Source organism: Charadrius vociferus, unplaced genomic scaffold (genome assembly GCF_000708025.1).
Source record: "Charadrius vociferus isolate BGI_N301 unplaced genomic scaffold, ASM70802v2 scaffold255, whole genome shotgun sequence".
Taxonomy (NCBI): Eukaryota; Metazoa; Chordata; class Aves; order Charadriiformes; family Charadriidae; genus Charadrius; species Charadrius vociferus.
The window spans coordinates 3,035,189-3,063,176 of NW_009648785.1; the positions used below are offsets into that span (position 1 = coordinate 3,035,189).

General features: G+C 39.1%; 1 protein-coding gene across 1 annotated transcript in view; it reads right to left on the reverse strand.

Annotated features, from left to right (window-relative positions):
- The window catches only part of PTPRN2 (protein tyrosine phosphatase, receptor type, N polypeptide 2), a 187,612-nt gene that overhangs the window by 64,014 nt on the left and 95,610 nt on the right, over window positions 1-27,988 (reverse strand). The window contains exon 2 of the mRNA XM_009886794.1: window positions 19,307-19,501. Within this exon, the coding sequence (XP_009885096.1) occupies window positions 19,307-19,501 (195 nt within the window). The remainder of the gene's footprint in view (window positions 1-19,306; window positions 19,502-27,988) is intronic.

The following is a 27,988-nucleotide window of genomic DNA, read 5'->3' on the forward strand; positions in this document are numbered from 1 at the left end:
CCATGGCTGAGAATGTCTCTTTTAATGAAAAAGATGGGCAACTGTTAAACTGACAGACCTCGACAGGTCTAATTGAACCTCAATTGTCAGCTGAAGAAGTGGATGGGACATTATCTTAATCCTTGTGAACGGTGACCACTCAAATCCACACCTTTCCCCTCCCAGTGTTGGAGCCCCCCCGCTTTCAAACCGCTGCCGTGTTTTCCAGAGATGCAGAGCGCCAGGCAGTGCTGCGGTGCTTCGCTGGGTTCCCCTGAAGGAATTTGGAGAGGAGAGAATTGGCCTTAGCTATTATATAGCAAATTGTGCACTAAATGACAATACTTGAAACAATTTGCTTTGTTATTCTCTCCAATTGACTTAAGTAAAGGCTTTTTTTGGCCTTTGTTCTTTGCTAACTTGTAGGCTACATTGTTCTGGCACAGGACACCCCAGCGTTTTGGCTATTCTGCCTAAACTTTTAACTGCTTAAACAATTAACTTCGTCTTTTTAGGTACATATTGCATTGACTGTATGTAAAAGGAATACTTTTCTGCATAAATCCAATTTACTTTCAACACAGCACATCATTTTCTCCTTCCTTTTTCTGGCTTAATACCTTATCATTAGTGGCTTCACAGTAAATTTCTGTGTTGCCGTGCATATTACTTGCAGTGCTATAGAAGTTAGAGACAGAAGAAGCCTACCCGATTACCCATTTCCAGGCCTTCAAATAATGTCTTATTTCTTGTACTTCACTAAGAAACTTTGCTAACATCTAGGTGCCCTGTATCTAACGTAGAAGTCTAAAATACAGTTCATGACTATTCCTTGGGAGACAAAACTTTTCTGAACTATACAGTCTATTCCTGGAAATACTCAAATATTTTCAATAAGGAATTGCAGTTCTCATGTGAGATGGATGCCAACAGTATTGCTTTTCTATTGCAAACTTAATTTGCTACCCATTGCCACCCATCCATTTATTTCACCCTAGTCTGCTTACACAGAATATTGCTGTTCGGTATGATTTCCACTTGTACATATTTCAGTGTCTTTACAGATCATGAATTAATGGATCTGTGCAAACTACAGACATCTCTTCTTGTGACTCTTTTCTTCAGAGATAATTTAACTTTATTTGTTGTATGTGTTTTCAGGTCTAAAGTTTTCAAACTTTTGAATTACTCCTCTGTCATCACTTCTGTGAAGAACTTTACAATGTGATACCACTTGTGAAAGTCATTAAGTCACTTCCATCCACTTCCAGATCATTATTTAAAGTTAAATATAATTGGATCTAACCGTAATTCCTGTACTCTGCCAGACACTCCCATACATAGCTTTTGATCATTACTCTCTGTATATCATCCTTTAGCCACATTTCAATCCATGTAATTTTCTTCTAAAAAATTGACATTAATTTTTCAATTAACTATTCATGAGACAGTTTCAAGGCTTTATTAAAATTTGGATATATTACATCTGTTGTTTTCCCTTCATCTACTGGTTTTGTAATTTTAGTTAAATAAAAAGCAATCAAGTTTGTTCAGGAGAGATTTATTCTTTATAAAATTATGCACATTCTTACTTATTGTGCAGCTATGCAATGGAAAGGATGGAGGAGATTAGCAAACACACAAAGGAAAGACTCCAGCCTTCCCCATCCTCTTAAATGAGACCCTCACACTTATCTCCCTTTTATGCCCTTGAAAAATCTCCTGCTAGATAATCAGCAATTTCTTTTTAATATGTGTTCCATTATTTTCTAGGGATGGAGTCTGGACTCAGGGAACAGCAATAGAAAGGTTCATTTCTCTTCTCCTCTTTCCTTCTCCCCACTTCTCTTTTATAAAATTATGATTACTTCATTCTTCTATTTTGGTGCACCCACACTTGTCCAGATCTGCTCAAATAAAGCACCCTGAGATAAGTGTCACTATTAGAATCCTGAGCAATATTCAGACCACGTGGAGCACCACAATATCTCTTCACATTTGCTAAGCATTTCTACCATCTCCTACCACAGTTTCATAGTAATACTAAAGTTACTTTGGGCTCTTCCTTATTTACAGAAGGTCAGTCTTTCTCTGAGCTGCCATGGTGTTCTTGCAGAAACTGAGGGCTGGGAGCTCACCACATGTTTCCATGAAGAATGCTCTCAGTGGTGCCCCATGTAGAAGAAAACATGGGAGCATAGCGAAACTATGCTCATTCCTTTCCTACCTTTCTTCCTTAACAAAGTAAACCTTAAATAAAGATAGGATGCACGCTCAAGCAATTGAAGTCTTTCAATCAACTAACACATTAAGAAAATCAGTTTTCTCCAATAGTTATAGTTCTGTTGAAGCACCATGGATGTTTCTGATGCTCGGAGCTGACCAACTCACAGTAATGCACAGCCTATAGCTGTGACCAAGACCAGCTCCATCTCCAAAATGTCACTCCGTGACTGTTGTTTAAAGCACTAGCTTTAGTCCTAACATGGCAAAACAAGTTTTCAACATTAACTGTAGGGAAGTGACTTTATTGGGCTAGTTACATTGAAAAAAAAATATTAAAAAAAAAAATATATATATAAAGCTGTTGTGGCAACTCAGTATTTCACGGAACTCGCATCTGGGAGAACTCTCAGTAAATTAACATCTGGCTATAAAGTCTCACATACTTTCAATCCTGGGGAGAGTTCTGCATCCACCACTGGCAACATTCCTGGCTTTACTGGAGCCAGGACTTCATCATCTGATCAGTCAGTCCTTTCAGGCTGGAGGCTCCTTTCTCTTTTCTAAGTTGTCCTGTGCCATCCCTGGTACTGGCACATCCCTGACATCCCAGCCACTACCCAGGGAAGTGGTTGAGTCACCATCCCTGGAGAGATTTAAAAGATGTGTAGATGTAGTGCTGAGGGACATGGTTTAGTGGTGAATTGGCAGTGCTAGGTTAATGGTTGGACTTGATGATCTTAAAGGTCTCTTCCAACCAAAATGATTCTAAGATTCTATGATTCCGGATTTCCTGATCATATCAGTGAGAACTGTCTAAATGAAAAAATCTAGGAAATAAAATCCTGGGATTTTGTATTTTGTCTTTATAAAATACACCGAGAAATTATTTTTCCTTCTCAGTGTTTGGAGCCATATTACTACCATAATGTGTTCCGATCTATTTTTTTCTCCTATTTCTCCTGATTACACCAGTGAAAAGAAGAGTTTTGAAGCCTTATCAATTAAGTATTGAAAACTACTACGAAGCTTTACTAGTAATTTGGCATAAAACACCACTAATATCATACATAATATGGTAGGTGATGAAGGAAAACTGAAAAAAAAAACCCACCGAGGGAGGCAGTTCTTTGACAAAGCAACTATTCAGCCTGGTTGAGGATAATATCCCTACATTGTTTCAAATAGGTTGTATTATTAGGAAATAAATTAACTTGCATGGTGATATCAGCCAACAACAAAAAAATGACATTGCATAGTTTCCATTTTCTATTTTTAGATGTAAAGATTATTGTAAACAACTAAGCATGTACACAGAGAGCACAGCAGTGCTGTAAGCATGCCATCTAAAGTAATTTTGAACAATTGTCCTTGGGTTGCTGGAGAAGTATCATCTTTGCATAAGCAGTGTAAGGCATTATCTACCAGACTAGACTATCGTGCAACTTTTGCAAGAATGACTGTAATTCACAAGTACATTAAATGGCAACCTATGTTCTGTTTACCTAAATTAATATACCCTTAATGTAGTGTATATCACTGCCTCCCCCTCTCTTAATGCTCTGATAATAGAGTTTTGTAACTTGTAAAAGGATTACTTCAATCCAATCAGCAGGTGCTGGGATCAGTGTGTGTCAGACAAACACTCGCTAATCCCTTTTCTTATAGCTCCCAGCTGCCAAAGGTGCTCAATGAAATCCCAGTGAAATGGCTGGATACAACCTGGTGCGGACTGACGCAGGTTTTCAGCTCTGGAGGAGATCTCGGAAAATACATGTGATGCTAAGCATTGCTTCAATTGGGAATGACGGGGGCAGGTATGCTTCTGAAAGGAAACATAGCTAAGAAAGTAAATATTAAAAAAAAAAAAAAAGAATGCTTAATTATGAAATATTTGCTCTACCTGGCTCTCTAAATATAGCAGAAGATAAAGAAATTTTCTGTACAAAGAACCCCTTCTTGAGGATTACCAGCTACTTAATGGTGTCTTCTAGGTCTTAAAATACAACCACCCGCATCTCCTCCTCCTTACCCCCTTTCTTGAAATCTAAATTATGCCCATGAAGTTTCCCCCCTGCAATTACTTTGCTTTAAATAAACCTCAACAAAAAGGAGATGATGATTACCATAAAAGGAATATAATTTGCTCCCTTACAATCTCTCTATTTCTATAGCTCCTTCTGTCCAACTGTCTGAAAGTACTCACGTTACTTCTGCAGGGGAGGCAACTATCATTGCCGTTTCACAGAGGGGAAATGAAAAGGCAGAACCATCAAAGTGAATTTCCCAGAGTCACCAAATATGCTCCTAAAACACTTATTTTGCAGGGAAGTTCAGAACTCAGTCTTCTTAACCGCTGTTTTTTCCTTTTCCCATGATCATGTTTATAGACAGGGCTAAAGGTCGTGCAACTTTCATGAATCCATATCTGATAACATTTTTGTAATTAGAGCATACCAAATGTTCTGACTCTAATGGAATTAGAACAGGTTTTGGTTTGGGGGTTTTGTTTAGAAATACAGGGTTTAAGTGGTTGACGAGTAGAGGAATTTAATTTATGCATGTCAGATTCTGTTTATACAAAGACATGCCAAACTAAATAATAAAGATTTAAAAGATGAATTAGCCAAAATCAGTTTCCAGGCTTTCTGTACTTCTTATGGTAGATTTCACAAATACAAAATTTTAAATTATGAATAGCCTTTAAATAAAGGAAGGATGTTATTTCAAAAAATGAAGGGCTAAACCTCTTGGCCAAATACTGCCATTTCACAGCATGGGACATCTTGTGACATTTCTTAAAAACAAAAATAAATCCAAAACGAAAAACCCCAAACCTCCCCATTAAGGACAACTCTGCAGTATAGGAACTGATGCCAAGGACAGTGTCAGTTAAATTCGTCAGCTGAGACATTTTGGGAAGTGCTTCTGGTAGCTTTGTTCAAAAGTAAAAGCGCAAGATACATAGCTGAATAAAGTAGCAGAAAAACTGCAGAAAAATATACAAATCAAGTCCTTTGACTCTGTGATAAATATTGACACCCAATTCCATTCTTACAGGAAACTGCTATTTTCTTCTTACACATTAAACCTATTTTTCAGATGATCCCTTCTTCTCACTTCATTTTTTCACTAACGGTTTGAACGTACCACAATCCAAGACATGTTTGTGATTCATTTATATGCCTGTTAATGATGTTGCATGTCTGACATGAAAACTTTAAAAATATATTACTACATGCTAATTACCGAGCCGAAAACACAAAACCAAATTCCCTGCCTTCTTCCTCTCCAAGCCTCGCTAACTCAATTAAGCATCTAAATTTGGGTTCCCGGTTGGGTACTGTATTTGCAAATTTAGATTTTAATGAATTAAAGTCTGTGTTTCTTTTCAGAGCACTTGTACAGTCATCTTCATTTACTATATATACAAATTACCAAGAGATAAATATAGAACTCTGAAAATGTCATGTTTAAAAATAATCATCTCTTCAAGTGGTCAAGTTTTTCAGAGACAATGAGACCAGGAAAACCCAGGCAACCATGACCAAGTACATCAAAGAGATACAGCACATGATGTGATTTATAGATAGTCTGGCAAATTATACGTCTGCTAGACAGTGGCCATCTTGAGGGTAGAAAGGAAAATATTATTTCTACAGACATAACATCCCTGCTAGAGCAAAGGGATAAGCAGTAATACTCTTACTACTCCTCTTAAATATGTGAATAACAGCGAAAAGATGCTTCTCCAGGAGCAAATTATGACTCATAAAGGAAAATCCCTCTGCTTTTCAGTGGTGGGGCGGGGGGGAATTGATAGTGAGAGTACACACACACACAGAGTTTTGTGTGTAAATTGAGAATATGCAATACAAAATCCAAGAAGCCTGGCAATCCATGCTATACACACAGACTAGCGGCAAAATACACATAAGCACAAGTGAACATATGGGCACCTGTGAGGAAAAGCAGGGAAAGAACAGACTGCGTAATCAGTCCTTTCCTTAGAAAACTCCCGTAACAGTGAGAGATGGGAAACTTCAAACTCCACAAACATCTTCAATGGTTAAATCCTCAACTCAAGACCATCTTGGAACCACACACCTGACCTAGGAAGTTCCATGTTTGCACACTGCAAACTGCAGAAAAGCAACCCAATTAGAGTAACTGCCAGTGAGGACAGTAAGCAGTGAAGAAACTCTTTTTCCACAGAATTACTTCCAGGACTGAACAGAGACAACTGTGGGAGAAGACATGCCTGACTTCTGCCCTATCCCTTCCATGTCACACTTACAGCCCCAGAGCAATATGCAGCAGGAGACTGAGCAATGCTGGCCACGAGAAAGATGAAGCTGGCATATACCACACTCCCAAATCTGGAGGAAGCGTCCCATTTTTTAGGTAACTTTTTATCTGTGCTCCATGGGATTTTCAGCTAAGGTTGGCCTAGGTCAGTGATTCCCAAGTTCTCAAATATTTTTTTCATGAAAGCATTCAAAAGGGATTGCAAAGTGACGGTAGAAAAGTTTTAGAAGTGCGTAAGCTGAAGACATCCTACCTACTCCTGGGACTCTCGAGTTTCTGTGGAAGCCAGTAAGGGGTAACACTTTAAAGAATTTTGACGAACGCTGGTCTAATCCAGATGAGAATATTTGAAGTGACAGAGAGCAAAATAAGAACAAGGGAAAGACAATGTGAAAGAGGACAGAAAAAGACGCCAAGAACAGACTGTAGAGGTCAACAAAGAAGTGAAATGATGAAATAAGACACTGTACTGCAAACAAAAAAATCAGAAAAACAAACACCAGAACACAGCAAATTAGAAAACGCTATGGGAAGAAGCAAATTTTGGTCATAACTGACAACTGTTAACATTTCCTCACGCGCTGTTTCTTTTCCTTGGAACACTTCCTTTCATGCGCTGAACATAGGAGAAAACATTGAGAGAGCGACACTAGTAGTTTTGAGTAGACAGCACAACTACAGCTAGCTGCTAAACAGAAGGAAAAAGCAAAATAAAGAACCTAAATTTTAGTGCATGTGTGTGTGTGCACGTGTGTGATAGCTAAGGATCTAGCAGATTGGGAATATATTCTTGATGGAAATTTATCAATTCAGAAGAGACTCAAAAAATGAGTAGATGGTATCCTTTTCCATCACAGAGGCAACTGACTATAGACTGCACATCCTCAGTTTGGTTTTCACAAGCTTTCCCAATGTGTATTTAATATCTTCCAGCTAGGTCTCCAAATATGGAATAGTTTGCTCTTAGATAATGAGGACAAAACTAAACTCGCAGAACCAAATCTGACAAACTCAGGTGCAGAACTCCTTTGTACTTTCATGTCATACTTTCATGTCTTAAAAAAGACTAATGAGGGACAAAAAAGGGCAAAAATATTACCCTTCAGTATGATCCTTTTTGTATTAAAGCCAATACGATTAGTTGTGAGTGCAGAGCACTGGGACACCAGAGAACGGAGGTCTACTCCTGGCTCTGCTTCTGACCTTAAGGTTAGTCTTGGTCAAGGCAGTTCCTTGTCTGTGCCTGAGCTTCCTGGACAAAAAAGACAGGATAATGATATTGACCTTTAAAAAGAGCTTTGAACCTCCTGATCAAAAGTGCTGTGTAAGAGTTGGCTTATTATTATTTTGGTTACTGAAGTGAGTTGAAAGGCTCCTGGTGACTTTAATCAAAATTTCTTATATCAGTCCCCAGAATCCTACCTGAAGGACAAAGTTTCTCAAAATTCACTTGTAAGGACACATGTGGTAAGTCAAAGGCTGGTGTATATCTTCAGATACTGCAGAGTTTTCTTGACTCCAACAGAACTTTAAATGACACAAAGGTAATTTCTGGACTTCCAGAAGAAATAATGTATCAGGCACCATTAGTGCCTAGTGTATTTGCTATGTTAAGTGTAATTAGACACTATCACAATGCTTTCAGTCGAACTGGACTAATGTCAAGATAGACACCAATAGGTGAAAGGAGGCAATGAGGAAAGAAGAAAGCACTTTTCTCAGGCAGGTATCACTCATGCCTACCTGGGCAGTGGCAGGACATCCCTCCCGCTGTGAGCCAGCACTGCCTTAGGGATTTTATGTTCCTGCTTCTGTGTGGTTGCTGTGGTAAATCAAACCAACTCTTCTGGTTGCCTTCCTACTAAAGCAGAGGGTAAATATCTGCATCAGAAATATTCTTGCATTTAGAAAAGCTTTAGTATTGGAATCTGCATTAGCTTCATCCTTGACAAATTCCACCTCTTAACTACACCAGCCTACCACACTGGCACGGTGACTGACTCACGGTTGTGGTCCACATGGTTTGTTACGATTCTTACAGATTAAGGAGAACCCTCAATGTCTTTGACTTAACACATAATTATAATAGATAGAAAATATGCTTTTATAAAGAAGCTGCTTCTTCGGGTATTGTTACTACATGCTGTTTAACAGCTGATATGTTTAAGCTAAAAATGCTTTGATTTTGTCTGATGAATGAAGAGAATATACAGTCTATGGCACTTCCTGCTACAATATCACTCTGTCTGCAAGATTGTTGCAAAGGAACATTTGTAGGACCATAGATACAAGGTCAGTTCTTGTAACCTGCAATTTCCTGAGTGAACCCAACGAAGTTCCCACAAGTCCACGCGGAGGTAAAGCAGAGTGATCTCACGGTAGAGCAGGTACGTGGGAGGTCTGTTGTGTTGACAGTATCTTTATACAAAATCCATCTACTCATGCAAATAATGTCTTAAAGCATTTACATTATTTCTATCTATTCTGCTGGTAAGATTTGTCACTGGCAAAGACATGTGACATCTCTTACATTAGCTTTTTTCTATAATGGGACACAGGCAAATTAATAGAGTTCTTTTACATACATCTCCTCCAGTACTTATGTGGCTGAGACCACTACAAATTAAATTTTGTAAATTATCGCTACTTTGCTTTTCACCATTTATGTCACTATATATTACCAATTTCCTCATCCTGAGGAGTGAAAATGATCTCCTCAGCTTCATTTGTACACTCCTGGAAAGGATGAAAATTGCAAATATTGCAAGGAAAAGTTTTGAAATTTAAAATGCCAAGTAGTTTTTCATTAACACTTAAAAGACATGTATACCATATCTCTGCTCACAAATATTTATATATACTTATATGAGGATATTGTTGCCATACGTGGTATTTGTACACAAGCATACATGTGGGTATAAAGCACCCACCACTGAATACTCATCTCAAGGCACATGACACTAATAAAAATATATGAAAACTGAAAATATACCACCATTTCAAGGAGTAAGAAGGCCTAGCTAAACATTGATACCAAACATAATTATAGGCTTTTTCTGTGTCATAAAAATATAACCAAGATATCGGGCCTGATTCTGACCGGGCTCCCACCTGCTAATCAGTCGCGTGCAGATACAGCCTTGGGTGCAATTTCACTTCTCAGATTTTTCTGCTGTAGCTTTTTTCCGTCGTTATCTCAGTAGACATCTTCACTTTGGTAAGATGGATACTGAACTACCACCCTGCTACACATTCCAGGAATACGCACACAGCAAGCAGCTCGGCATCAGCTCACACATGAACAGCCTTAGTTCCCATAAAATATTCATTCATTTAAAAAATATTTGCACCCTGCTGTCAAACTTAGACAAATTCATACTGAGCTTCAGAAAATAGCTGTTTTAATAGTAAATGATGTTCCAGAAACCTCTTTCAGGCTAAACACTCTCGTCAAAATTATTTTAATAAGAAAGATTAACAATTTCAACATTAGCTGCTAATCCCCTTTCATTTGAAACTGTGCTGATAAAATTCTTTGCTTGTCATTCAAATAGTAAGTAATAATTATAGATTTGGGGCCTCCATCTCTTGCTTCATTAATAGTAAATTGCATGGAAGTCTGAAGCATAAAGTCAGCTTTGATACATCTCAAAATGCAATTTCCATAGCTTTCCTTAGCTATGTACAATTAATTACAGAGTTAATAAGGGGAATATGTTAATGAAAGGGAAATTATTCACTCAGACCACCTGGTCTTATCGAATTTCTTTAATACGTTTCCTTATTTCTGTGAATTTGGATGACAGCAAGAACACAAATCATGGTGTGTGCATTGCTAGTCCTTTAGTATTTTTATTTGCAACCAGCTAAAGTCCACTTAAATTAAATACAATGTAAGAACTAGTCAGTACTAAATAACTGACTGTATTTGTTTTCTCAAGTTCAGTACCTTTTCAATTTTAAAACAAAAATGCTTAAAAAACCTTATAATTACCAGACTCTCTTCAATGCTCAGAGTATAAATATAATGTATCCAATAAGGAGACGTTATCATTTTTTGCTTATTTTCCTTAAAGAAAAGTGTTGCATGTGCACATATTTAATAAAAGAAGTACAGAAACGTATTTCAGTTCTCTACACTCTGACAGTTACTACAGCTTAGTTGCTATGTGCAGTAGGGTTACTGGATGTTCATGGGAATATTTTAGATAGTACAAACAGCCCGGTCAGAAGGAGGAACCTTCACATAAGTCATGTTAAAAATAACGCAGTTGTGATATATAATCAGAGAAATATTTTTTAAATACACGTCAAATCCAGAAACCAACCATCTCAACAGGCATTAATGGATTTACTACTAACCAGACTGAGGACAGAAACATTTTAGGAGCTGAACGCCAGCCCTCATAGCCATTCCAAAAAGAAGAGGGCAGAAAATAATTCCCTGAGCAGTATCAGGTCATGTTTGGAGGAAGTGCTGCTTGTGAGCAGTTTGTCACCCCTCCCTTCTATTCTTAGTTCAATGCAATGGTACAGCCAGCAGCCAGAAACAAGAGGCCACTCGTAATTCTCCCCTGCTATGAACAGGGTTTTCTTGGCCAGTGGTTAACCTAAAGCAGCATTAGCACACCGGTTTAGGACAAGAGGATAAGGGAGATGTGACAGCATTGAGGGAGACCTCCCAACTAGAAAAAATGAAAAGATACTACTCTTGTCTGAAACAACAGAAGAGTTATATAAAGGAGACAAATTCATAGTAAAATTATGTATTTCATAAAGACACACTGGGGCAGGGATGTCATATTTGAGGGTAGTAGACTTCACCTGGTTTTGGCCAAAAAGTAACATAGTCCTCCTTTATGGAACAGCAAATACTATGTCATCCACAAGTGAACTTCACAGATTATTTTAATGTTTATCTCCTTATTTAAAAACGTTTCCACAGCTGCGTCGTGGGCGCATATGCAAAATTTGATCGTCACAGGAGCATTTTGTCTGTGTCCTACACATTACATTTTCCAAGTACCACCCAAATTCTGATACCTTACTCACAAAACACTGTCAAGTTAAGGCCTAACCCCAGAAATAGTTGCAGAAAGTAAAGTATAAATTTTTTTTATCTTGCCCTGAAGATGAGCATAAACAGACTTTGTTGAATCAAAGGAGGGATTAAGTTGTGTTTGTTGCCAATAGCATCTTAACCAAACCACTTCCAATAACTTCTGCTGGCATAGCCCACATGAAGAGAAGGAGCTCTCCAAAATAGCCCTGGAGTTCTCCTGGGTATCTTAAACTGCAACTGGTATAACAGTGCAGAAACACAGTGCCGGTACGATGTCCCCTCTTTGTAAGTACCATGAAGCAAGTCCCAGTTTCACCCTGAACTGTTTACGTGTCTTCAGAAGCCCTGAAGTTGTAGTCCCATTACCCACATGTCACTTGATCTTAGCAGTGCACCGTGTCTTGCAACCTGCATGAGCCATTTCTTTATCCCACAGTGAGTCAAAACTCACCTCCTTCTCACATCTGAACTCTGCCACCAGCTCAGAAGTACTCTGTAACATGTATTATCATCTTGGGCCTCCTGCCTGAGACGTCTTCCTGAGCCACTCTCTTTCCAGCATCCTTCTCTTTCTAAATAGGCATTTCCACCCGTTAGATCCAAAATATGATTAACTGCTACATCTGCTACAATGAGTCATCACCGACTTAATGCATGATGTGAACATGCACAATAGGCCAAATACAGCAAAGAGCACTTCGTTACTGAGGATGCATTTGGAGCCAAAAGACAAGACCAGTAGCCTCCTGGATGAGTGTTCAACTCTGGTTTCTGCCACTAACGAGAACCTCAGAAGCAGCAGAGGACCAGTAACATCCCTTATCTTAAATCTGAAGTACTGAAACCCAGATCTTTTTCATTAAATGATCTTCTAGTATCTCTTGCTACTTGCTAGAACTGGTACTTATCTTGCCCTGACATTAACTGGATGTTCTCCAGAAATGGAAAAATGCTGGGAGAAACAGAGAAAGATTTCAGCTGGCCACCAAGTTTTGTTTCAGCCATGGCAATTATCCTTTCTTTTCACTTTGTGCATAGAGTTGCATAAGCTAGTTTTGTGTCATATAATGTAACGCTTTTAAAATTAGTACTCTAGAATATTAATAGAAACGTTTTCTTCATCTTTCTACTAAAAGCCTTAGGGAATGATATAAGGTGGCTAAAAGCATTCAACCAAAGCAGCCTAAACAAAGCTGGAATAAACACCTCACAGTCAAATGACATGTAGTCACAGAAATTTGGCAAGTTATTTTTAATCACGAATACATTTGGGGAAAACAACCAACAGGGAAGAATTTCAGGGGGAAAAAAAAGATTTTTAAATTAATTTCATTCCATGTTCAAGGGGAATGTTTTTCTTGATTTAATACTGACTCTGTAATTGTCATTTTCCTAAGGACCATTCAACAAGATTAATATAGAAAAAGGGAGTCAACTGAACATGAAACTAATAAAAATGAAAGAATCAAAGGGTAACCTGTTCATGAATATTTTTTCTGAGTTTTATTGATGAAATCTATGTAGTACATACATCCATTTATTAGATTTATGGCTCTATTAGTAGAGCTTTTTTCATATGCAACAAGATTTTTTGCACTTTTTGCATCTTTTCATTGTTCCTCTATCTCAAGTCCTTGCTTTAAACAAACAGAAGCAAATGTTTCAAAATAACTTAAGCAATTAGGAAGGAAAAAAACCACTAAAATGAAGGGATAAACGCCATTTCGGCAGCATCAGATCTTTCAGGAAGCAACCAGCTCCACTTGTCCCTAAAAGCACTACCGCTCAGGGAGAGAGGGGTAAAGATTTTCCCTTCCACAGTATTTATGTCTTTTTGGGATATTGGCTATCTTGTCACCGAGCAATGCAATACACAACTGCCTTCTCCCTCGTGACTCCTCTCATCTGACTGTTCGTGATGAAATTGTCTTCAGGGCCAAATCCTTCTTGGGACGTGCATTTTGCGAGACTCCTACAACTATTTATACTGGTGCAGCTGAAAAATAAGTTGGGATTTAGAACCACTTAGCACATGTGTAAGGCGTTTATGCTTTTAGCTAAACTTTGCCACTGACTTGTTTCCCTTCCCATGTGAGGAAGGACTTCTTCGTTTTCTCAGTTGTAAGCTTTTTTTAAACAGAGTATTTCTATTCCTGAAATTCGTAAAAACTAAAGAGAAATTAATGGTTGCAGAAGAAAATGGTGGAAAAAGAAAAAAAAATAAACCCACTAAATAATCAAACACACCATAATTGTGACAAAGACCTTGTTTTCTGTACCTGCACTCCTCACCTTTGTCCCTGCTAGCATTAATCACCTCTGCGGCACGTGTCCCCAGGCAGTGCACTGCACTCACACTGCGCATCACGCTCCTTTGCTCAGGAAATGTTTTCTGTGTAAATGGATTAAGCTCAAGGTGGAAAGTACGACCGCACCTAGCACAGCGCTATCAGGCCTCACATGCTGGAGTTTCTCTCTTTATTTAGAAAAATGTGTTTAGATGCCTTTTGCTCATGCTTTTATTGTAGCTTTAAGAATAAAATCAAGGCGTTTTGGCAAAATGTGGTGGAGGATTTAGCAACTGTTTTTTCTTGTTGGAATGTGTCTTCTATCGCTCAGTTCTACACTCTTCCATATTCAATTAAAAGAACATCTATAGCAGCTACCCCGTAGAGTCCATTTCAAACAGAGTTTCTTTTTAAAAATGAGAGTGAGGGAAAATTGCTTATAAACCATCAAAAAATTACTACTACAGGACACCAACGTTATCAACGCCCCCTCCCCAGGTTCAACCTTGGAAACTATTCCCTCCTTGTTACCCTTCTCAGTCCCACAGCAATCCTGCCATTGATTCAGCATCAAAACTAAAGTGGATGCAAAACTCAGCCTCTTGGGTTCGACTAGTTTCCAGCAGCAGGTCTCCATCCCATGTTCCCCAGTTCAGGTTGCATCACCTTCCGAGAGACAACCTGTTCCAGAACTTTCTTTTGACACTAAGTTCTCACATGAGGACATCTTTCAGTTCTCTATGGGGAAAGTCCTTTTGGTTTTGCAGGCATATTGCCAGGGACATGGGGATCAAGAGGACTTACACCTCCCAGATGCGAGGCCCTAGATTTCAGTCTCTAGTTCATTTGTTCCTACCGCCTTGCTCAGCACCATTATGAAAGTTTCTTCTCCTTCTGAAAAGTACAGTACGCACCAACTATCACAGACTATTATTTCCAATATATACAGCAGTTTCATACCCTCAGGGAGAAGACTCTTCAGACTTCCAGCTTAAACAAATACTAAAGAGGACCTTTTGTTAATTCACACTTTCTGAAATTCTAATTTATGTATAATGCTCCAAATTTTGCACGTCTGTCTTTACAAGGAAAAAAACCCCAAATCACTTCTGCTTCTGCAAATTCCCTCTCATATAAGGTATTCAGATAACAACCTCAAAATGTTATCATCAAAAGCATACGCTCCCTTCTTGCAGTACTGTTCTTCATTTAAAAACTCATAAAAGATTATAATTATTTTAACCAAACAAGCGTGGTAATATACGAAGCAGATGTGGGATCCAATCTACCTAATTTACGTGCTGAACTTGTGGTTCAGCACGAACAAAAGAGACTCCTTCATGTAAGCTGCAGACGTCAATGGGATGGTGCAGGCACAACAGGTCTCCCAAGAGAAATCCACTCTCTGCCTAAATCTCTGGAGACCTTCGTAGCCATCCACTCACTCCACCAACTAGAAGGGGGATTTATGGACTCAAGTCAAGACCACCACTTCATTAAGTGCCTAAAATGTAGGGATAAGTTAGGAGCCCAAGTCAGGGAGACTAAATCTCTTCTGGACACCTTCAAACCCCCCTGGTTTTCTTGCTGGACTGTAAAGGGAAGCGTTACGCTTTATTAGGACTTCTCTTGGCACTTGAAATATAGATGTACACATGTGAATAAAGTGCATGGAAATCTTATTCTAAGTACCTACTCTTTCCCTTGCTGTGACCTTCTGAAAAACAACCGTTTTCTTGCAAAACCAAGAACGACCAAAATGAGGGCACTTCTTTCTTGTTGCTCATGCTAAAACCAGATAGTCAGCACCGCAAACACGACTGCATAAAACATGCTCAACTAATTACACTTTCCAAAGTGCTTGGATCTTTTAGAAAGACAGAATCAAAAAGTGCCATATGGGCCATTCTCTTGCTATAAATGTGAGGAAAAAGAACGTGAAAAGGAAGAAAAAAAAGCTCTGAATGTTGTTAGCGCCGTCCTTCTCGGCCTCCTGAGTCCTCCCTGCTTCCTCCTGCCAACAGTACAAACTCCCTCATGCTACTGTCAGCAGTGCAGAGACGTTGCTTTTGCTGCACAGGAAAGTGGCAGAAACGCAGGATTTTTCTCTTTGAAAGACTGGTTTCAGTCTGCGTGAGGAGTCTGCCCCACAGCCACAGGTTTGGAGGATTCCTGGTTTCTCCAGACCTGGAGTACTATGAACAATGGGCCAACCACGAGTAGCAAGTCCTCCAAGAAAACAGTACCCGCGGCCAACCACAGCCTTCAATAAAACCAAAGCTGAGGTGGCTTGGACATCACTTCAGGTACGACCTGCTAGCATTTTCCAGCAAATTAAACAGCTTTACAGAAATTTTTCTGACCAACGCTACCTCTGAGCAAGATTACATGGAGTCATTCAGCAGTGGCAGACACATTTCTTCTAAGCTACCTTCATTAAAGATTTATTCTGTTTATAAATCAAAATAAAATATTTCCTGCTGCCGCTAAATACAGAAATCCATTTTTTTATTTTCTCTGGGGAGGTCCTGGCACCTATGAACAATAAAGACTGAGGAGCCATAGCTCAGCTAACTGCTACTTCGCTGCATGCTGTGGAGCTGAAAAACACATTTACAGAGCTGTAAGTGCATTTAGCCTGCAAAGCAGATGGTATTTGCCATTCTTGCGAGGCCCCTTGCTAATATTTCTCATTGCTTTTTTAAGCACGGAGATATTTTTCACCAAAAATACCTACAAAATTTACTAGATAAGAGGATTGTGGCAGCAGGAAATGGGAAGAACTGGAAAACTTCTTGTATCGAATGGTATAAAAGTTGCAAACTGGCCCCTTGCTCTCCTCCACTTGTAGCTGCAGGGCAACAGGAGGAGAAGCTCACCTCTAGCGAGCCTCTTCTATTGCTGAAGTCCAACAAGCCACAGCATCTCCAGAGGGAGAGAAATTCAGGCAAACAAGGTATTACAGATATGTGTATTTATTTTTGAGCAAAACGTAAATTGGGTCAGCTCTCCGGTTTCTGTGTGACCCACAGTGACACAAAACACGAGCATTTCTCATCAAGCCCAATCATCTGGTTCAGTGCTGTAGCTGAGCGATGCTGATCTTCCCATATAAACCTAACCCAGTTTTGCCTTCAGCAAACCTTGACTTTACGGTTTAACTGCTTCCTTTAAGTAAACATCCCACTGCCTGCCTGACCCTCCTATTAGGCTTGCCCTGATACCCAGGCTAAATGCATCCTTTCGATTCTAAACCATATTTTCTTCCTAATTGTATCGTTTGCGTCTATTAAGAACAATTTTTCCCCATCCTGTATTTCAAAGCACATAGGCAGACTCCCCTGAATCACTGATTTTTGTTTGTTCAGTTTAGACTAAACAAATTAACTATTTTTACTCTCTCTCTGTGGTTTGTACGCTCAAGGCACTACAGCATTTCTTTTACCCTTCTTTGAACCCTCACCACCTAAGATATAACACATGCTGTTAGATAGCTAACATATGTACGAGTTCAGTCAGGGTTAAACAGGATTGACTGAATTATGGACACTGAACACCGTAACAGTGATCTGAACCAACCTGACCACTTTTTAAAGTATCTCCATACTACGACAATTCTTTCTTGCAATTTTGCAGAGATTCCCAGAGCCAGAATAAGTGGTTCCCACATGCAACTTTCTCTCCTTTAAGCCTGATTTTGTGATTTTTTTTTATGTTTCCCAGTAATATAATTGAAAACAATTTTGCTCCATTTAAAGTAGTTGAAAGGGTTTGCAAATATTAAATGCCTATTTCCATCTATGTAGGAAATTTTGCTCTTATTTCCATACAAATATATTGCCTTAGAACTTTACCACAGGAATTTAAACTTATTTTGAGGTTGGGCAATCAACATGGTTCTTTTTTCCCCAAGTATTTCAGTTAACTGTGAAAGGAAATCAAGTGAATTTTAATTCTGGTTAGGCAAAAGTTGGACAGTAAAAACTATGACAAATGATTTTCAGTCATGGGAGCAACCCTTCCAAACTCCACTTGTATACCAGATTTTAACATAATACTTAATGAACTCCTTTTCTGGGGGGAACAGGCAGGGGCAGAGGAAGAAGTATTTACTCAGGATGACATACTCTGATGAAGCATCTGGTTTACAAACTTGCCCTGCTTTTGCTCAGTTTTATAGCTGACCTGATCAAGGTTGAAGGAGGTCAGTAACTTGGCTGAGGTCAAATGAGCTCTATGGGTTTTGCCTGCCTTCACTCCGTTCTCCATTAGGTGAGGTGGCTTATAAGAACTTGAAAAATATCTGAGAAAATAGTACTTTCAAATATAAGTCCAGATGAAAGAGAGAAAGAAGTTGAAAAATTATGACCTGAAAGTATGGCAAGGTGGAGAGAAGTTTTCTTATGAGAAACCCCACTGGTGAGTATTCTCAGCGGTGAATAAACAAATCAACAGGGAAGTTTCCAAAAGCACGGAAATGCTACCAACTGGAGAGGGTGTTTACTTTAGATCAACCATAATAATAAATAGCAAAAATCAAATATAGAAAGCAAAATAACATCTTCACCATCACCCAACACCTTCTCAGCTAATTTCACTGCGCTCTACCAAGACAGCAAATATTTAAAGGAGGAGGAAAATAAAGCACAAAAAAAAATATGGGGGATTACTCCACAGCTCTTCCAGCAGGACACTACCTGAGAGAGAGAGGGAGAAACAGCCTGCAGCAAGTCCCAGTCACTGGAGTCTCTCTGTCTTGGGCTGCTAAAGCCATGTCTTACGTACACAGAGATCTTCCAGTGTCCATCTTCTACACTGATACTGGTTGCAAGTCGTGTTTGGAAGTAACCCAAGTTTTCCAGTGCAGACTCCATCAATATAATATATTTGGATTATTTCAAACATAGAAGAGATACAGCTTGGAAGAAATCCAGCCAAGGACAACAAAATTCAGGCTAGGCTCGTGATGCAGATCGCTTTTCTTTTCTAAGGGTAATGGAAAAGAAATCGCTCCATATCACAAATAGTCTGCTGCCTTCTCAGCTCAGATACCTCCGCACAGTAAAGACACATGAGAAACAGCAGCAAGCTGATCAGAAATACAGCAGTTTTCTTCAGCTGTCCAAGCTGAGGTAAACATAAATTAACAGAACAAAAGGACAACACAGGGCTTATCTTTTTTAAAGCAAGCACGCAAACAACTTGTATGTCCAAGATAAAAGCATGTTCCCCAGAGAGGAAAAAAACAATATAATGAAAAAGAAATGGAAATAAAAATCCCTTTAGTTTTAATTATGCAAAGCTAATATTACCAACAAAACTGAGGAATACTTTTTACCTGTGAAAAGACAGCTTCCCTTTCTTTAAAAATTATCTTTCCAAGAGCTGAGCAGGTACCTTAAGTTCTGATGACATTTCTCGTGCCGTGAAGATGAAAACGCCTTACCAAGATCATGTGACCGGTGGAGATGTCCATGTTGGACTGGACTGGCTCCTCGCACCAGGACGACGTGCTACTCCGGGCCGAGGGGCTGGGAATGGGCCCATCGCTAAATTGTGAAGAAACACTATTTATTCGAGAAGCATGCAGGGGCTCCGGGCGATCAGACGTTTTCACTGCCATGCGCTGACGGCATAGCTCCTAGAGAGAGAAAAAGGAAGAAACAACCTACGGTTAAGACTAATTACAGGATACAGTCTACTGAAGACATATGATTTACAATATGTTTCCAGGGCTGGAAGTGTTTTCCCCCTCACTGCAGTGATTTTTGGGAGGCTGTCTGTTCTGTCAGGCACATCTACAAAGAGACACTCAATGAAATTACTATACGATGACTACCCTAACCTTTCAAAAGTGTAATTATGTCTGCATGCACACCTCCTTTTAGATAACCAAAAATAATATTTTGGAGCTTGACTTCTCAATCAGATATCCTTTTTTCCCCCTAATACCGCCCCGCGTTCTGCGAAGCCCCTTTTGAACTGCGCAACCTGCTGAAGTTAATGGGGTTGCACGGGAGTAATTGAGAGCGCTACTTGGCCCTGGATATGCAAACTCAGCAAGCTCAAGGCAACTGAATTGATGTGCCCTCCAGTATAAATCCTAGTTGATAGATGCCTCATTTCTCTTCATTAAAATAGCAAACTCACAACACTTCCTCCCTGATGTGGGGCAGAGAGGATGAAGAATGACATTAACGAAGAATAAAAGCAGAAATCTGTCATCGTATTGTTTAAGCAGCTTTGGCGAAGAAAGAAAATTCATGCTATCACACATGCTAATGCAAGCCATGTTAAAACACTGAAACAGATCGCACTGGGAATACGTATTTTCAGTTGCTCACGTGCATAGAATTCACATAAAAATACAGAATTCTGGTTAGGTAACAGAAAATCCTGCTGGTAAAACCAACTCCTTACAGTATAAAACTCTGACTCTAATGAGATAAACAGACCCACAGTTACACCATCATTGTTATAATGCTTTTAGAAGCAGTTACGTGTGGTGAAATCCCAGACAGTATAAGAAAATTATCATTTTTTAACATATGTCTTTTGTCCACGAGAGATACTTGGCTGCCTGTGGCGCACAGCAAGACCAGCTAGTCCATAGTATCTGGACATATTGCACACGCGGTGTGGCTACACATTTGTCTCAGATTACTCATTCTGCACAGATGAGTACTAAGAGCACAGTCTCTTGCCTCAGGCTAACAAAATAATACAGTCTGAAGAATTCATACTGTTGAAATGCCATGGCTTCTGTTTTCTTATTCATTGATAATATAGTTGCAGCCCAAGTGCCATCAGTAGGATGATCTCCATATCTCCATATATCAAATGCAATAAAATCTTCTTTTCAGACCAGAGTTAGAAACATAACTTTAAGACTATGGTGTTTTGGGTTTTTTTTTTTAACCTTGAAAACTTTAGGACACTGAAGAGGGATCCAAACCCATGCAGTGGCAAGCACTCAAACAAACCCACTGCAACCATTATATTGAGTCCCCCCTTGGCACCAGGTGGCAATGATTAAAGACCACTCCAAACATTTTCTTCTCCCAAAGCTTCTGTTTGACTTGCCATTAGAGATGCTTATATGAAATTTTACTATTTTATGGTGTGTAACACATATATATATGTGCATGTACAAATTAAGATATACTGAGACAAAACTTGTATCATACATAAACAGGATATATTTTGTTGTCTATTAAAAAAATACAGTCACCAGAAGTTTGGGAAGCACAGATTACCCCTTGTATGTGGTGTCAGTTGTTGGAATAACTGTACAGATTGTCCCAAAAGAAACTGCTACCTGATTCCATCACTGCATTTTGTATATTTACTAATTTCATCCATGCCATGTAAGATTTTTTTTAAATTTTTACAAAAAGTAGGGTGTTTTTTCACACTTGACTAGAATGTATTCTGTCACTTGGTACCTTCGTTACTTCCTACTGACTTTAACAGGAAAAATACTAGGAAAAAAAAATAAACTTCACAAATACTTTGAAATGGAGTCACATATATTACTGTTAGATAGGTCAGTTAAGCTATCAGTATTAAACCCAAGACTTCTTAATAAAGAAAAAATGTTCTTGTATTTCTTTTTTTTAAATACAGGGACAAATTTAAAAAAATCTCCTCCTTTTTTCTGAAGGATCACATAAGTCATAAGAAAAGGTATCAACAGTCCAAAATGGCTATTACTAACCTCAGAACGACCTTGCGGTAGTGTAATTTCAAATTCCTGCTTTTAGCAGATTTTGGGAAAAGTATAACAGTGCGGAACCTTTTTAGACAGAAAAATACATCTACAGAAAACCAGAAAGCTGTTCAGATGTTTAGATATCAGCCATTCTCAGAAGGAATGGTTTATTGGACTAGGCACAAGTATAATAAGTAAAGGTATAAAAATATGTAGTCTATCACATAACTGTTAAAAGGATGTGTCTTCTGGCTAGTATGCCATGTGGCGTAGATACTAATTTATTATACTCTAATAGACATCCTGCCACTTGACTCACCCCAACTCTGTGCTAACAATAGCATTTGTACTCAAACAGGATCTTTGTTTTTAAGTTGATCTGTTCCTGCTGCTCATATCCTGCCTCAAGTCATAATCCTCTGCTTTTACAAGTGGTTGCTGTGGAAAGGATTATAGACCTCTGCTAACAAAAAAGAATCAGGATCAAGTGAACTCTAAGAAATTAATATACCATTTTTACACAAACAACAATGGCAAAAGAAGCAATAGTATGGCCAACTGGTTCTAGAGTAGATTAACCTCCAGCTAAAAAGAATGTTTTGGACATGAACTATTTATTATGTTACTAAGAAATGTTGTTTTAAAACTAAGTTTAACATGTTCATGGTCCTCATGAAAGAAGGTAAGGTTGAGAGACACAGCAAATACAAATAAGTTTAAAAAAAAACCAAACCATGATCTCAAATATTAACATATTTCTTTTTTGACATATATAGAACCAAAACAATTATTCCCAGAACCACTGTAACTGTCAAATACCCAAAACAAAGCAACCACGTCACTGCGCACCACCATAAAAATTTTTTAATGTAAACAGGAAGGTCAAATCATAGTTGCAGCAAAAACACCACTGTATTTCTTGATTGGTGTTTTAAATCTCCAAGACAATGGGTTTTTCCCTGCCTGTAAACAGAAGGTTTTTGTTTGCATTTATTTCCAGTTTGGTCTAATGGCCCTTGACAGCTCTTCCTTTCCCCACTACCAGCCAGTCCAGCTCAGCCTGAGGAACCTGCCCCATCCCCCCATGCACGTCAGCAATCTCAGGACACCTGCAGCTTCTGCTTCTTCAAAGCCACCTCTCTGTTAGGCCAACCAATTCAACTCCCAGTTGGGTTTTCAGCCTAGTGCTGCAGGGATAAGACATTTAACACCACCTATAAAAGCTTTGATGCGTGGGATGTTTTGGGGTGCCAAATGTTGGAACAGCCCCGAGGAAAAGGACTTGGGGGTGTTGGTTGATGAGAAGCTCAACATGAGCCGGCAATGCACACTTGCAGCCCCGAAAGCCAACTGCATCCTGGGCTGCATCAGAAGTGTGGCCAGCAGGGCGAGGGAGGTGATTCTGCCCCTCTACTCCACTCTTGTGAGACCCCACCTGGAGTACCGTGTCCAGCTCTGCAGTCCTCAGCACAAGAAGGACATGGACTAGTTGGAGTGGGTCCAGAGGAGGCCCACAAAGACGATCAGAGGGCTGTAACGCCTCCCCTATGAGGACAGGTTGAGAGAGTTGGGGTTGTTCAGCCTGGAGAAGAGAAGGTGCCGGGAAGACCTTACAGCAGCTTTCCAGTATGTGAAGGGCACCTACAAGAAAGCTGGAGAGGGACTTTGTACAAGGGCATGTAGTGATAGGTTGAAGGGGAATGGATTCAAACTGAAAGAGTTTAGATTTAGATTAGATATTAAGAAGAAATTTTTCATTATGAGGGTGAGGCACTGCAACGGGTTGCCCAGAGAAGTTGTGAATGCCCCATCCCTGGAGGTGTTCAAGGCCAGGCTGGATGGGGCTCTGAGCAACCTGGTCTAGTGGGAGGTGTCCTTGCCCACGGCAGGGGGGGTGGAACTAGATGATCTTTAAGGTCCCTTCCAACCTAAACCATTCTATGATTCTGTATGGACTAGGAAGGTCCAGTTCAGAGCAGGGAAATGTCTAAACCTGGGATTTCAGTTTGCTTCATCGCTGAGATGGGCAGCTCTGTCCCATTCCTATGAAAGGCATTGGGAATAAGGGGGTCTCAACATGTGGGATGTTTTACATGGGGTGCTCTCAGGGAAACACCATCCCTGGGCTCTTACAGAGGTCGCATCACTTCACAAGTGCACAAAGCCCTAGATGGTTAAGAGCCTCATTAATATGATATTTGTCACCTGTACACTTCTCTGCACACTCAGGTATGCTCTTCCCCGCTCTCCAAAATCTTCACTCTCATAAGCATTTAGCAAATCAGCCATCTACCAAACCACAACTAGAATTTAAACTTGACTAAAATGTCAAAGCTGCAAACTGTGAGAATGACATGAGCTGTATTTCTGTATCGTCTCAGCACGTACACCAATAAAAATATTTTCTAAGAATGAATTCAATTTACTGCTGCACTTCTATATTTAGCCGAGTGGCTGAGGCTATTTCTGCCATACTGCGACTCAGTAATGTCTAGCCGTTGTTTGTGTATAGTTCGAGTGCCATTCTTCATTTAAAAACATCATTTACACCTAAAAAAGCAATCATAATGCATACAGTGAAATATGAAGAAATGATCCTCCTGACCCTTCGGGCTATGATCTAATGGATGGGTTGGACGTAAACATTTATTTAAAAGGTAATTTGAAGTTTATGACATTATTTCCCATCACATGGGAATTGCTATCATACTGAGGCACTTACTCTGTTTTTTATTTCCCAACATTTATTATCAAACTTATGTGGTGGTCACATGCAGTATATAATGGAAAAGTAATATCGCTGTGTGACAAAAACTGCCATAACCAAGATAAATATTCTGCAAATAATGTCCAGTTAAATGAGTTCAAAGTACAGCACAATGATCATCTGTAGAGAGCTTTTTATTCAAGACATAATTGATAACCTTAAACAAACCATAAACAGTATTCTGAGAAAATCCCTGGACCTCTTCCAAGGAGGTTTTGAAGTGTTCCTAATACTTGGTTGTCCTCACAGAGACAGGGAGAAGCACGAAGCAACAAGTATTTTCTTCAGGGACAACAAATGAATTTTCAAATCCATACAGCCCACTTGTGAATGAACCACATCACAGCATAAATGTAGTTTATCCACATTTAACGAAGGGCATTAAGAGACTTGTGGCTAATGGAAAACACCAAAGGGACGGAGAGACAGCCTTACCACGCTGTTTTATGGGTCTCTGAACTTGAAGAGATGAGTAAGAAACTCGCCTTTCAACCAAGGAGACATTGAAGCTGCTCAAAAATAAACCTCACAGACACCTGTCCAGGTCTGGTTTAGACATGCAACCTGCTTACCACCACAAGCATTAGGACACCTCTTCTGGACGTCCCCAGCCAGTGGCATTTGCTGCCACTTGCCTTCATGATGCACAGCAGCCATCAGTGTCACAGAAGGGCAAGCCAGGAAATTATAATCTGGAGAAGTTTTTATCTAATCAAGTTCAACTAATACAGTATGTATCTGGAAAATCCATTAAGACCACATAGTTTACTAAAATGTTTGGTTTTGGAGAGAAACCTATGTATACACCCTGGGAAGGACTACGAGTATAGGCAAAGGCGGAACTAAAACCAGCTGGAACTAAGGCTTGAATGGTCAATATTGAACCTTTTACCTTCTTTTGTTTGCAAAAATGGAATTTGAAAACCTCAAGGTGGCACATTACAGGCAGGAGATCTGACCTGGGCATCCTGGTTAAGAGATGGCCAATGTGGACCTCAGCTTTCCACTTATTACTCTTAAAGATGAGGCACTCCACCTCACAGCTGCCTGCAGTGACGACGTTGCGGTTTATTAAAATACACCTACTTAATGCAAATGTACTATGCAATATCTTCAGGTAGTCCGAGTCCAATCACCGACCACGGCACGTGAATCGTTCTCATCTAGCTGGTACCAGGCACGTTGTAAACGAAATTGTTCTGTCCAAAGTAAATGAAAATAGATTCGTATCTACAGTACTGCTCTTCTTCCCCAGTCACATCCACCTCAAACCTGCTTAATAGGAACCTGGGATCTGAGAGAAATTCCAACTTTCCAATTTATTTAGAAAAAGAAATCTTTCACTACTATATATTAATGAAAATAATCTATTTTTGTAACTGGTGCCCAAATTTAGATAATTGCAAAAATAAAGTCCAGGAAATAGGCCTGACATTTCCATGCTTTTAAAAATCTTTTGCTTAACAAATTCAAATGGAAATCACCTGACCGAGTCCAGAAACAAGTGTGGCACAATTATTTTCAGAATTCACAAAATGTGAGAGAGAATAAATCCTTCCACGGTATAATTATTACAAAAACACAGAGACATTAGACAAAGAAATCACTGTTTATTAAAAGTGATAGCTGAGTGTACACCAAGCCCTTTCAACCTGACCTGCCGAACAGTCTATCAGAAACAAATCTGCTTTAAGCAGGCATGATCACAGTAACACTGTATTCATTTTACATGCAAAACAAAATTGTTTTGTAGGAATTTTCAATTAAAAAAGCTAACTATTAATTCTAAAGGATTCAAGGCTATACTTTATAAGAAAATATATAACGAAAACTATGACTATATGTAACCTTTTACACAGTAGGTATTTAAGAATGAGATCTTTAAAAATGCTTTTCCTCTCAGCCTTAATATACTTGATTAATTAGTAGCCTCACTTTCCTTTAAATTGAGGAGGCATTATTCACAGGATGAGTTGAGGTCTGCACGTACAGCATAGATTTAACCATTCTGCTACGGATGCTGTCATAACACAGTGAGATTGTAAAAAATGGAAAAAACAGGGTAAGCTCATTTTTTTTAAACAAATGAATCTAGGACTACAAACATCATTATTCTCCAACTAAATTTGCTTAGTGTTACTACAGGGTGAAACTAAATTCATCTGGCTGCCTTTGTTTTGCTTTTGCATACTTAATATGCTTGCAGGTGTTATAAATTTAACTTTAACTTATTTACTGTGTTTGTAGCTTTGGGGATAATTACAGCTTTATTACCATTTATTTTTGAGTTATTGAAACGTACTTTCAAGCTTTAGTTTCATTTTAACATACTTTTTGTCCAGGAGTAAAAGAGCTGTTTACACATATGGAATATTTGTACATATATTTTCTATCCTCACCAGAAAAAGCAACTACTGTGATCGGTGTGCCTTCCGAAAAGGAACAAAGGGAGATATTGGAAAAATGCTTGAGAGTAATATTTTGAGAGACCTCATCTCTGTCACAGCATCAAACGTTATCATTACATATTCATACCCTGTACAATTCACATTCATCTAGACTTGTATGTGAGAGATTGGGGTGGGGGAAAAAAAAGCAAGCAAAATGTATTTATTTGATTGTCAGTATATCCTTAGTCTGTCCAGTTCTGTTTACTATCTGCTCCCTCGTACTGCACCACCCTCTCTATATCTGGATATATCTCTGAGTCTTGGCGTAAAGGTTTTGCTTTGTCTGGCTGTTAAATAACCCAAAAGGCAGAGCTGCTGCTTCTCTTTGAGAGCACTGCAGTCAAACACAGGCTTGAGGCTCATTTTCCTAACAAAACCCCAATTTTCATTATGGTCTGTGAAATTAAAAATTCCAATTATTTTAGAGTTCTGAGTGTTTCCTGGTGGTGACTCATGTAATTATGATTCCCCTTTCTTCATGTACACAAAGAAAGCAGAGGCCATGCAGGAGGAGAAAGGCAAAGAAAATATGGCTATCTTTACATGGAAAATTACTTTCTCTCCATTTGTATTTATTTGTTTTATTCCTTCTCTTTAAATTCAAGCATTTACATGGTCTTATCCTACCAAATCAAACAAACAAAAAGCCATCATGGGCTTGTCGACATCTCCAGAAGTCCAGTACACATGCAAATTTCTGGCTGGCACAGAACTGAAGACACTGACTATGCAATACAGCTTAAGGAAATATTTTTACGTCAGTGTCTTCGGTGACAATAAGGCAGACATCGAAATAGCCCAAAAGCTCCTGAAGGAGGGAGAGGCCTTTTACATGGCTCATGTCTCCAAGGAAGACACGACCGCGTATGTCTAATGATATTTCCCTGTAATAACGGTAGTGTGTTTTCCCTGCTACCCATGCCAGGAAAGCACAGGCAGCTTTGGGGATAATGCTGCTTTCCAGAGGATCAATGAAATTTGAAGATCACGTTTAGTTGGGGTTTTTTTCCCGTCCAAAAATACAAGATAGTGCTCTAACTGGGACTGTTTAAGGGAGTACAACAATTTATATCCTTGATTTCGACAAGAGGGAAGAGTTCTGTGAAACAGATGCCTGATTCTACACAACTGCAGTACACTGGACTTCAAAGACAGAAGATACACAAGGAAAGTTCATGTTTCTTTAAAATTATTTGAACT